The 12,577-nt window shown below is 39.7% G+C and overlaps 2 protein-coding genes across 2 annotated transcripts; one reads left to right on the forward strand and one right to left on the reverse strand.

Annotated features, from left to right (window-relative positions):
* Window positions 1–3,163: 3,163 nt before the first annotated feature.
* On the forward strand, window positions 3,164–9,250 carry LOC134287838 (uncharacterized). Its single transcript, XM_062850868.1, has 2 exons — window positions 3,164–5,893; window positions 8,386–9,250. The coding sequence occupies exons 1-2, from the start codon at window positions 4,558–4,560 to the stop codon at window positions 8,418–8,420; spliced, it is 1,371 nt and encodes a 456-aa protein (XP_062706852.1). The 5' UTR covers window positions 3,164–4,557; the 3' UTR covers window positions 8,421–9,250.
* Window positions 9,251–9,445: 195 nt separating this feature from the next.
* On the reverse strand, window positions 9,446–10,801 carry LOC134287839 (uncharacterized). Its single transcript, XM_062850869.1, has 3 exons — window positions 10,649–10,801; window positions 10,420–10,585; window positions 9,446–10,313 (listed from the first exon to the last, which is right to left on the reverse strand). The coding sequence occupies exons 1-3, from the start codon at window positions 10,775–10,777 to the stop codon at window positions 10,078–10,080; spliced, it is 531 nt and encodes a 176-aa protein (XP_062706853.1). The 5' UTR covers window positions 10,778–10,801; the 3' UTR covers window positions 9,446–10,077.
* Between the last annotated feature and the right edge of the window lie 1,776 nt (window positions 10,802–12,577).

Below are 12,577 nucleotides of genomic sequence, written 5' to 3' on the forward strand. Positions count from 1 at the left end.
GATCACAGACAAACAGACAATGTGATGATGATCACAGACAAACAGACAATGTGATGATGATCACAGACAAACAGACAATGTGATGATGATCACAGACAAACAGACGATGTGATGATGATCACAGACAAACAGACGATGTGATGATGATCACAGACAAACAGACGATGTGATGATGATCACAGACAAACAGACGATGTGATGATGATCACAGACAAACAGATGATGTGATGATGATCACAGACAAACAGATGATGTGATGATGATCACTGACAAACAGACGATGTGATGATGATCACAGACAAACAGATGATGTGATGGTGATCACAGACAAACAGACAATGTGATGATGATCACAGACAAACAGACGATATGATGATGATCACAAACAAACAGACGATGTGATGATGATCACAGACAAACAGACGACGTGATGATGATCACAGACAAACAGACGATGTGATGATGTTCACAGACAAACAGATGGTGTGATGATGATCAAACACAGACGATATGATAATGATCACAGACAAACAGACGATGACGATGATCATAGACAAACAGATGATGACGATAATCACAGACAAACAGACAATGTGCTGATGATCACAGACAAACAGACGATGTGATGATGATCACAGACAAACAGACGATGTGATGATGATCACAAACAAACAAATGATGTGATGATGATCACAGACAAACAGACGATGTGATGATGATCACAGACAAACAGATGATGTGATGATGATCAAAAACATACGATGTGATAATGATCACGTGATGATAATCACCTACAAACAGATGATGACGATGATCATAGACAAACAGATGATGTGATGATGATCACAGACAAACAGACGATGTGATGATGATCACAGACAAACAGACAATGTGATGATGATGATCACAGACAAACAGACGATGTGATGATGATCACAGACAAACAGATGATGAGATGATGATCACAGACAAACAGATGATGTGATGGTGATCACTGACAAACAGACGATGTGATGATGATCACTGACAAACAGACGATGTGATGATGATCACAGACAAACAGATGATGTGATGATGATCACAGACAAACAGACAATGTGATGATGATCACAGACAAACAGATGATGTGATGATGATCACAGACAAACAGACGATGTGATGATGATCACAGACAAACAGACGATGTGATGATGATCACAGACAAACAGATGATGTGATGATGATCACAGACAAACAGATGATGAGATGATGATCACAGACAAACAGATGATGTGATGGTGATCACTGACAAACAGACGATGTGATGATGATCACAGACAAACAGACGATGTGATGATGATCACAGACAAACAGATGATGTGATGATGATCACAGACAAACAGACAATGTGATGATGATCACAGACAAACAGACGATATGATGATGATCACTGACAAACAGACGATGTGATGATGATCACAGACAAACAGACAATGTGATGATGATGATCACAGACAAACAGACGATGTGATGATGATCACAGACAAACAGATGATGTGATGATGATCACAGACAAACAGATGATGAGATGATGATCACAGACAAACAGATGATGTGATGATGATCAAAAACATACGATGTGATAATGATCACGTGATGATAATCACCTACAAACAGATGATGACGATGATCATAGACAAACAGATGATGTGATGGTGATCACAGACAAACAGACGATGTGATGATGATCACAGACAAACAGATGATGTGATGGTGATCACAGACAAACAGACAATGTGATGATGATCACAGACAAACAGACAATGTGATGATGATCACAGACAAACAGACAATGTGATGATGATCACAGACAAACAGACAATGTGATGATGATCACAGACAAACAGACGATGTGATGATGATCACAGACAAACAGACGATGTGATGATGATCACAGACAAACAGACGATGTGATGATGATCACAGACAAACAGACGATGTGATGATGATCACAGACAAACAGATGATGTGATGATGATCACAGACAAACAGATGATGTGATGATGATCACTGACAAACAGACGATGTGATGATGATCACAGACAAACAGATGATGTGATGGTGATCACAGACAAACAGACAATGTGATGATGATCACAGACAAACAGACGATATGATGATGATCACAAACAAACAGACGATGTGATGATGATCACAGACAAACAGACGATGTGATGATGTTCACAGACAAACAGATGGTGTGATGATGATCAAACACAGACGATATGATAATGATCACAGACAAACAGACGATGACGATGATCATAGACAAACAGATGATGACGATAATCACAGACAAACAGACAATGTGCTGATGATCACAGACAAACAGACGATGTGATGATGATCACAGACAAACAGACGATGTGATGATGATCACAAACAAACAAATGATGTGATGATGATCACAGACAAACAGACGATGTGATGATGATCACAGACAAACAGATGATGTGATGATGATCAAAAACATACGATGTGATAATGATCACGTGATGATAATCACCTACAGACAGATGATGACGATGATCATGGACAAACAGATGATGTGATGATGATCACAGACAAATAAACGATGTGATGATGATCACAGATAAACAGATGATGTGATGATGATCACAGACAAACAGACGATGTGATGATGACCACAGACAAACAGACGATGTGATGATGATGAGGATATTTTTTTATTCAGGACAAGAGTGGAGAAAAAGGCGGATGTAGTAGCCAGAGGTGTCAGCTTATGAGTTGTATATTTTGAGAGTTTGGACAATTTGAAAGTCTTATCATACCGTGTGCGATTATCATTATTTTAGCGTGCACGAATGAATGCTTGTGAACGTGCTCTCGAAACGCTAACGCTAACTTGACACCTTGCGTGCGAGATGTAACAGAAACGTCAATCATGCGTAAGCATGTGCTGGATGGAAATTTAGGTGAACTTCAGTTTAGTGAACGTTGTTGTGACGGACGGACGTCCGTGTTGGCTTGCGGTAAAAGCAGTGGAAAAAAAAAATCGGCTGATAGCGGATCAGCCGAAAAGAGAGCTCGGACACCACAGACACCTCATGCAAACCAACGGGTTTCGTTTTTTAATTTGAACTTCTAGTAACCCTGTTTGTGGTAACCCTATGCGAACGCTTGAGAACTCGCTCAGAGAAGCGAGATAGTAGAAAGAGAGAAAGGGGAATTTAGGAGATATTCAGAATTGTACCGAGTAGGAGAAATATACTACGATCAGAAGTTTTGTGACAACCAACCGAACAAGACGTATTTTATTCAAAGTCTGTAAGAACAGAAGTCTTTGTCCTCCCACTTTACTAGATTGTTCAGTGGCGTACGAGGATAGATTTTTTTTAAAGTAAAGTAAAATTTTCTAAAAGTTTTAAGTTTCGCGAGTGAAAGCGTGCAATTTCGTGATTTTCTTGGTGATTTGGTAGGACCACCAAATTCACATTTTTTTCCAAGGAGACTCGGCGTAAGTAACCATTTTTATCCCTTGTGAAGTGACAAAAGAATTTTTCTTCTCACCCATTTTTCGCGCGGTCAGGCATTGTTCTGAGATTTTATTTTATGTGACATCTTTTGCGCCAGAACAATAACCGCTTTGTTTCTTTTGTGGTGAAGAAAGTCTAAGAAGGTGACATTTTTACGATTTGTAAAGCATATAGAGAAAGCTTTTGAGAACCATTGTGTGAAACGCCATTTTGAAGAAAACTTGAGAAACATTATTGGAATTTTATCGACGATCATTTTCTTTCATACACACATTTTTGGTTTTCCACATTTCACAGCGTTTTTGCGAGGATTCCACAACCAATACCAGCATAAAATTTCTCAGTGTGAACCGTTTGCCGAAAGTACATCAGTGACCGGGAACGCAAAAAGGGAAAAAGTGACGGATTTGACAGTTCGACAACGCGAGTGTGCGTGCGTACGGCGATCAACGAGCTCGACCATCGATTTCACCACTACCGACAACCCGAGTATCGGAGCCAGTCGGTCGGCGATTGTTTACCGTGGAGTCGAGAAAAAGTGCATCGAAAAGTGCATCTGAGGAGGTCAACGAACCGTATCGAGCGAGTGTGCGGCCGTCGGTTAGCTGATTGTGTTGTGTGCCGGTTGAGAACGAGTGATTTTGTGCATCGGGGTTGTGGAGTTGCTGCTGCTGCCGCATTGCATCGAGTGCATCGAAGGAAACCTGTTTATTTACAACGAGTGGCTGCTGCTGAGAGGATTTTTAAGAAAAGTGCATCGGTGGAGAAAATTTCAAACGGATTTTGTTGCTGTGTGCTGCTTTGGTGCCGATTTTGGATTTTTTGGTGTGCAACCGCATTTGGTGTGCATTTTTTGGATCGTCTGGTGCTTTGTTGAAACAGGTACGTGGTTTTGTTTTTGTTTTGATTTTTTTTGCGAGGATTTGTTTTATATTTTTGATTTTTATTGATTTTGTGTTTTGTTTGGGTCCAATTTTAATTTTGATTTTGTGTTAAAATTTTGTGCGTTTCTTTGGAAAGGATGACTTTGACATCGATTGCTGATCCTTTCGTCCCTTACTCTATGCCATTCAGCCAGTACCAAGAACAGCTGGAATGGATTTTCAAGCACAACGAATTTCCGGAAGAGCGTTATAAAACGTCATTCCTGGCAGTCTGTGGAAAGGAAATTTTCACAGAACTGAAAAGACTGTTTCCAGGAAAGAATTTTAATGATCTAACGTACAAACAAATGACTGATGAACTGAAAAAGCGTTACGATAAGAACGATTCAGCTGTTGTGCATAGTTATAAATTTTGGACTAAAAGGCAAGGTAGGAATGAGTCGCTAGAGGATTTTGTGATTACAGTCAAGAATTTGGCTGAAAGATGCGATTTTGGAGAGTTTAAGGATAGGGCGATTCGTGACATGCTTGTCATTGGCGTGAACGACACTCAATTACAGAAACGGTTGTGCGATGAAGAGGATTTGTCTGCAGCCAAAGCAGAGCGGTTGATTCTTAATTCAGAGATATCAGCCAGTAGGACGAAACAATTAAACCACGACGATGACAGGCGCGTTAGCGTAGTGGCCAGATTGGGTAACCGATCTGACGTTTCGCGGTCCAGAAACCGATTCCGGGGCCGCAGCCGCAGTTTTGATAGAAACCGATCTTTTTCGTCTAGGAGTAGAAGCAACGGTAGACAAGACAGTAGATACCAAAGCAAAAGAGGCGCAAGCTCAGGTAAACCTGTTTACCTTTGTTCCTTTTGTAGAAAAACCGGACATACGAGGAAATTTTGTTATCGTTTGCATGGAAAAAGCCCGAGTAAGAGTAAAGCCAGTGTAAAATTCATAGATTCTCCAAAACCATCTTCCAGTTCCAAAAACTCAGGACTATTTAAGCGACTGAAGAAAGATTTAGACAATGATTCAGACTATTCTGATGGCATGCCTTGCCTCATGATCTCGTCAGTCAACAAAATCAGTGATCCTTGCTATGTGGAGGTTTTAATCAACAGAAAGCGTTTAACCATGGAGATCGATTGTGGGTCAGCGGAGAGCGTAATTTCAGAGGAGCTGTATTTGAGAAATTTTGCGAGCTGTGAACTGCAGCGTTGTAACAAGAAACTTATTGTAATTGACGGTAACAAACTGAAGGTTGTTGGAAAAATTTGCGTTGATGTACAGCTCGCTGGAAACCGGAAACAACTGACCATGGTTGTTTTACGCTGCAATAACGATTTCATCCCGCTGGTAGGCCGAACATGGTTGGACGAATTCTATTCCGGATGGCGAAACACTTTTACCAACCCTCCTTTGACAGTCGGGAACATTGACGTGGCTGACGAGCAAACAGTTATTGATGAAGTAAAGAGTAAGTTTCCGACGATTTTTACCAAAGATTTTACCAGTCCAATAGTTGGCTATAAGGGAGATTTAATCTTGAAGGAGGACACACCCATTTTCAAAAAGGCCTATGAAGTTCCATTGCGTTTAAGAAAACAAGTTGTTGATTATTTGGAAGATTTGGAAAAACAAGGAGTTATCACGCCAGTTGAAGCCAGCGAATGGGCTTCGCCGGTAATTGCCATTATTAAAAAGGATAAAAGTATTCGTTTAGTGATAGACTGCAAGGTTTCTATCAATAAAGTTTTGCTTCCAAATACGTATCCTTTGCCTGTTGCTCAGGATCTGTTTGCTACACTTTCGGGCTCGACAATTTTTTGCTCTTTAGACTTGGAGGGTGCTTATACCCAGCTGCTTTTGACCAATCGTTCAAAGAGGTTCATGGTAATCAATACCATCAAGGGCCTCTACACCTACAACAGACTCCCTCAAGGGGCTTCGTCTAGTGCAGCGATTTTCCAAAAGGTAATGGACCAAGTACTTTGTGGTTTGGAGAACGTTACGGTTTATTTAGATGATGTGCTGATTGCGGGAAAGGATTTTGAAGACTGCAGAAAGAAACTTTTTTTGGTTTTGGAAAGACTAGCCAAAGCCAACATAAAGGTAAATTTGAAGAAATGCAAATTTTTTGTATCGCAGTTGCCTTATTTGGGGCATGTTTTAACGGACAAGGGTTTGCTGCCCTGCCCTGATAAAGTGAAAACTATCCGCGAAGCGAAAGCTCCACGGAACGTTTCGGAACTAAAGGCATTTCTAGGACTTGTAACTTACTATTCTAAGTTCATTCCTAATTTGTCCACTCGCATCAGCTGCCTTTACAATCTTTTGAAGAAAAACGTGACGTATTGTTGGACTGACAACTGTGAAACAGCATTTAATGATTGTAAAGGATTTCTTTTAAACCCAAACCTTTTGGAGTATTTTGACCCGTATAAGCCAGTTGTCGTAGTAACGGATGCCTGTAGCTATGGTTTAGGCGGTGTAATTGCACATTTGGTTGAAGACGAGGAAAAACCAATAAGCTTCACCTCATTTTCTTTGAACAGCGCCCAGAAGAATTACCCTATTTTGCATTTAGAGGCTTTAGCAGTTGTGAGCACCGTGAAGAAATTTCATAAATTTCTTTACGGGATGCATTTTACCATTTATACCGACCACAAGCCTCTCATCGGTATTTTTGGCAAGGAGGGTAAGAATTCTATTTCAGTGACGCGTTTGCAAAGGTACGTTATGGAACTCTCCATCTACAATTACGATATTGTATATCGGCCTTCATCTCGGATGGGTAATGCCGATTTTTGTAGTCGTTTTCCTTTATCCGATGAGGTTCCCAAGGTTTTGGCTCGGGAATACGTTAAAAATTTGAATTTTTCCGACGAGTTTCCTATTGACTACAAGGAAGTGGCCAAGGAGACCTTGAACGACGAGTTCCTGCAAACAATTTTGACATACCTGAAGCAGGGATGGCCTCAGCGGTTAGAAAGGCGTTTTGTGGACGTGTACTCTCACTACCAGGAGCTTGAAGAGGTCGAAGGATGCGTTTTGTTCCAGGATCGCGTGGTAATCCCTGAGAGCATGAAGAGAAAGGTACTGAAAATGCTTCACATGAACCATTCAGGAATCAGCAAAATAAAACAACTAGCGCGGAGGACAGTCTACTGGTTCGGACTTAACAAGGACGTGGAGGAATACGTGAAGACCTGTGGAATATGCCACCAGATGACAGCGATCAACAAAAAACCTCCATACTCCAAGTGGATTCCGACGACAAAACCCTTCAGCAGGATTCATGCTGACTTTTTTCACTTTGATCGAAAGGTTTTTCTTGTTGTCGTTGACAGCTTTACCAAGTGGATCGAATTAGAGTACATGCGACACGGAACGGACTGCAAAAAGGTTTTGAAGGTTCTTTTGGGGATTTTTGCTAGGTACGGATTACCGGACGTGGTAGTTACGGACGGAGGACCACCATTCAACTCCGACCATTTTGTAACCTTTTTGAGAAATCAGGGGATTTTGGTCATGAAAAGTCCGCCATACCATCCCGAAAGCAATGGACAAGCAGAAAGAACAGTACGATTGGTAAAAGACGTTTTGAAAAAGTTCCTGCTTGATCCGGAGGTTAGAGGGTTAGATGTTGATGAACAAATTGCATACTTTTTATCCAACTATCGCAACATTTGCTTGGACAACAAAGGCCAATTTCCTTCCGAAAGATTACTCTCCTATAAGCCAAAAACTTTAATGGACTTAATCAATCCTAAACATAGTTTTAAAACACACTTGACTAACTCGCATGACGTTTCTGGTTCCGCTATTGCTAAAGGTGATAACAAACCTGACGCATTCACCAAACTCAAAAATGGAGATCAGATTTTTTACAAAAACATTAACCCGACAGACATCAGACGATGGTTGCCAGCCACATTTTTAAGACAGGTTTCTGATGCTACTTTCCAGATTTCTCTTGGGGGAAGGATAGTGTTGGCGCATAAGCGTCAGCTTAAACTATCTTTTAACTCTCGTCGTAAGGGAACCCTAATTTTCCCACATGAGAGTGAGGCAATCCTTATGCCTGATCCAGCACCCATTTTGTCACCAGAAAGAAATCCAGAAGCAGCACCAGTTTCGTCATCTATAGAAGCACCATTTTTGTCGTCGTCATCGAATGTTTTGTCACCGACTTTAAGAAGAAATAGTAGTGAATTACAAAGAAGAAGTAAGAGGAGACGGGAAGAAGAAGATCCCGAATCCGACGAGCAATCTACTCAAGATTTCGAATTTTATGGCTATCCAGCCGATTCTTTCATTTTCTCAAGCTTAGAAACTCAAGAAGATTTACAGCATGAAGAAGAACAAGATCCACTCCCAGTGGTTCCGATTAGGCGTTCTAAAAGAAGAAATAAGAAAAGAAGGAAAAGTGATTTTGTCTACTATTCGTAGAATCGAACTAATTAGTGAATTTTCAAATTGTATAAATGTATAGTTCTGTTGTATATAGTTAAGCATAAATATTGTGCATTCGAGTAATGAAGTTTTAGATAAATGAATTTGTGTTGTAAATATTTTGAAATTTAATGAATTAGTTTTTTACTAAAGGATGGAGGAGTTGTGGTAACCCTATGCGAACGCTTGAGAACTCGCTCAGAGAAGCGAGATAGTAGAAAGAGAGAAAGGGGAATTTAGGAGATATTCAGAATTGTACCGAGTAGGAGAAATATACTACGATCAGAAGTTTTGTGACAACCAACCGAACAAGACGTATTTTATTCAAAGTCTGTAAGAACAGAAGTCTTTGTCCTCCCACTTTACTAGATTGTTCACTGTTGACATCGAAAAACACACTGATGGTAACCGTTTTTGCTGTTTTGTTTTGATTCTGCGTTCCGTTTCACTCCGTTCCACGAGCAGAATGACGTTTGAACCATTTTTAGTTTGAACGATGTGCAGATTAGAGGGGGTCAAATTAAAAAGTGTTCATATTAGATGAGGTCAAACCAACGGGGGTAGACGGTAGCTGCTACCCATTCGAAGCCGGCATAAAAAAGATTAAACGGTACATACATGCTCAAAATAAACCATTGCAACAAATATTTAATAGACTTCAGGAAGATACTGGTTTTGTTAATACTTTAAAATCGAACAGTGACAGTACAGTTAAATTAAGTCATTTTGATTATAACCAACACAAGTTCTACAGATTGATCTACCCCAATTTCACTGTTCGTGCAGATAAAGTTAGTGATAATTGTATCATGTGGGTTTCTCCAAATGAAATTGTTATTTTGAGAGTAAGTTTCTTTGAAAAGAGAGATGAAGATATTTTTGTAACCGGGCAGCTGTTTGAAGTAAAAGAATCTCTATGTAATTCAAAGTTGACCCGAAAGTTGTATATGCTATTAGGGAATTTTGAATCCTGCGAAAAAACATTCCAATTGAATCCAACAATAAGCAAAATGGTTTGTTTGCCATACAATTATAATAATTGCGATTACCATGTAGCACCCTTTATTCATACATTTTAGTGACGAAAAGAATCCAGTTTTATGTCTTTTTATTTAAAAAAAATATTTAAAACAATCAAATACAAACAGTATTACTTTTAAAATTCATTCACTTCTTTTTAATTTCATTATCTCAAGTCGCATTGTCTTAGGGTGCATCTTTGTCCACTTCTTCGTCGTCATCGTGCACGTTGAGGAACTCCACCTTCAGTGGAACACGGAGTTTCTTACGGCTCGTCGGGTTTCGGTTTGTGGTTGCAGATTGCCGTCGTTCACTGGTCCTAACTCGATCACATACATGTTGCATTTGGTATCGGAATTCGGCACATGCCAGTGTAGCCGGGTCTTCTGTGGTGTCGAAGAGGGAATGATCGACAATCGATTCTGTAATTATAAAAAGTACATTCAATGTTGTTAATCAAACTTACAGTTTGAAAATTTGCTGTTATCGATCATCTACTGTATGATTCAACGTGGAAAAACTACTTACTGATCAATACTTGCGTTGAACACAACGATTTGAGTGGGTGTTTGCCACCAGCTCCTGAATAATTCACTTGCGTCTGCAAGTATAGGCTGAACACTTTCTCAATCAGAAGCATGGTTATTTCCCTCAGAGGCTTCTTGAGCAACACAAAAGACGCCAGAAACTTTTCCTGTGAACGAATAAAAAGATTTAATATTCAATACCTTTATGTACATATAATGAAGCAACTTACAAACGCCTTTTTATTGTTATTTTTCTCCAGAAACACTTCGAAGTCAACCAACGCCTCGGTTGAGTTTAGAGGCATAATCTCTCTTATGGATTCGATTGACACTGATGTAGTGGAGTTACCCTCAGGCATTCCGTGTTGCAACAACACTTTGAATTGCTCCTTGATGTAACGTTGAGCACATAGTGGCTGAGGTGCGATGCAAAGAGATAAGAGATCGGATAAGCGTCGAAGCACACTCTGTGGAAACTATATGCAGAACGCATGAACCGTACATAGTAGATGAGTTGCGATGAGTGCGGAGATGCGATGGAGCTGCTTCGACGCATGTGATCGCAAGAGAACGCAAGAGAATGCTTGTCGGGTATGGATTTTATATTGCGCTCGTTGTGTATGTTAAGCAATGCGGATTTAATGTGTTGGGAATGCTAGTAGGTAATATAAAATGCGTTAATATGTTGTTGTTTTTAAGCATAACTCAATGCTTTTTCACATGACATGCATTTTGATGGACCAGACGTTATAAAAAATTATCATAATGTCTATCGATCACTATGTAAAATAACAAATTTCATTGCATAAATAGTATTCCATCATATCGTTGAAGTTTTTTTACAGCATAATTTTGTTATTATAAGTGTATAAGAAAACATTTTATTTTCTCTGTTCGGGATTTGAATCAAGTGATCAATGTTTGATATGGTCGTTTGTTCAGTGCATGTTATTCATGTGCAAGTTAGAAAGTTTAAGGTTTTATGGTACTCAACTTAATTGCTAAAAGGATTCTGATTGAAAAGTTCTGCTTTTTTCTTTGTCAGCCAAAACTAGATCCCTTAACGAAAATAGTGTGACATCAATTTCGATTGATACTCTTTTACCTAATATAAGTATGATGAATATTGTGTACTTATTAGAGACATCTTTTCTCGTAGATATCGCCGAAAATTTTGTAATAAAAAAAAACCTATACCCTTAAATAATACATACTTGCCGAATTTTTGTTTCCTTTTTCCGAGGTCAGCACAATCAAGTAATGTTTAATGCCGAAAATCAGTATAACAGTCTCATATTGATTTAAATTGATATCAACACTCAGATAGCCCAGTTCGGAAAGTAAAAATATGCGTATACATAAAGACATCGCTCACGCGGATATAATTACATGTTACACATTCTTTTCTTAAATAATTAATTCAATAATCTCAATCTTGTACGGTTACACCAATTTTTTTTTGAACTGGTCGGTTTTTGCTATTGCAACAGAATCAAAACTGACTAAGTTATAGCAAATAAACGGCCCGCGCAAAACAAAAAGCGGGTGCATTTTATCTTTCCGCTCTTATAGATGAAACGATCATTTCACTACCCACATCCAAAGAAGCGCTTCAACATACAAGCGACGTCATCGATCAAATCACGCGAGTCGTTGATGCGCACGAAATAGGCGAAAAAGGATGTGAAAACAACATGCGCAACCTCATTGAAAACCTCATGCACTATGGCCTATCAAAAATCCCTCTTCTCATCTCATAACTTATCGCATCCGATCGCATCTCACCTTACCCACTATGGTCACAGCCTAAGCCACATCTGTCTGGATTGTCCTTATTGTCTCCGCCTGCTCATTGTAGACATCGAGCGGTAGCGTCACAACCACCGGCTGGTTATTGGAGGCCTCCTCCAGCACTTCTTCTGTGATTTCCGGATTGCAATCCATGCTCTGGCTCACTTTATCACTTTTTTTTATTTCACTGAATGTAAACACAACATAGCTGTCATCTGGAGATGGGCGGTATCGAACTTTCTTTGGCTGGCGATGACGATCGATAACGAGGGGTTTATAAATGTGGACCGATGTTGACCTTTGGTAATCGTTGTCGAAATGTAACGCGGTGTGTCGTTGTGGGATCCTCCATTATGGTTCCGGAAGTT

This window comes from Aedes albopictus, chromosome 2 (genome assembly GCF_035046485.1).
Source record: "Aedes albopictus strain Foshan chromosome 2, AalbF5, whole genome shotgun sequence".
NCBI classification, from domain to species: domain Eukaryota; kingdom Metazoa; phylum Arthropoda; class Insecta; order Diptera; family Culicidae; genus Aedes; species Aedes albopictus.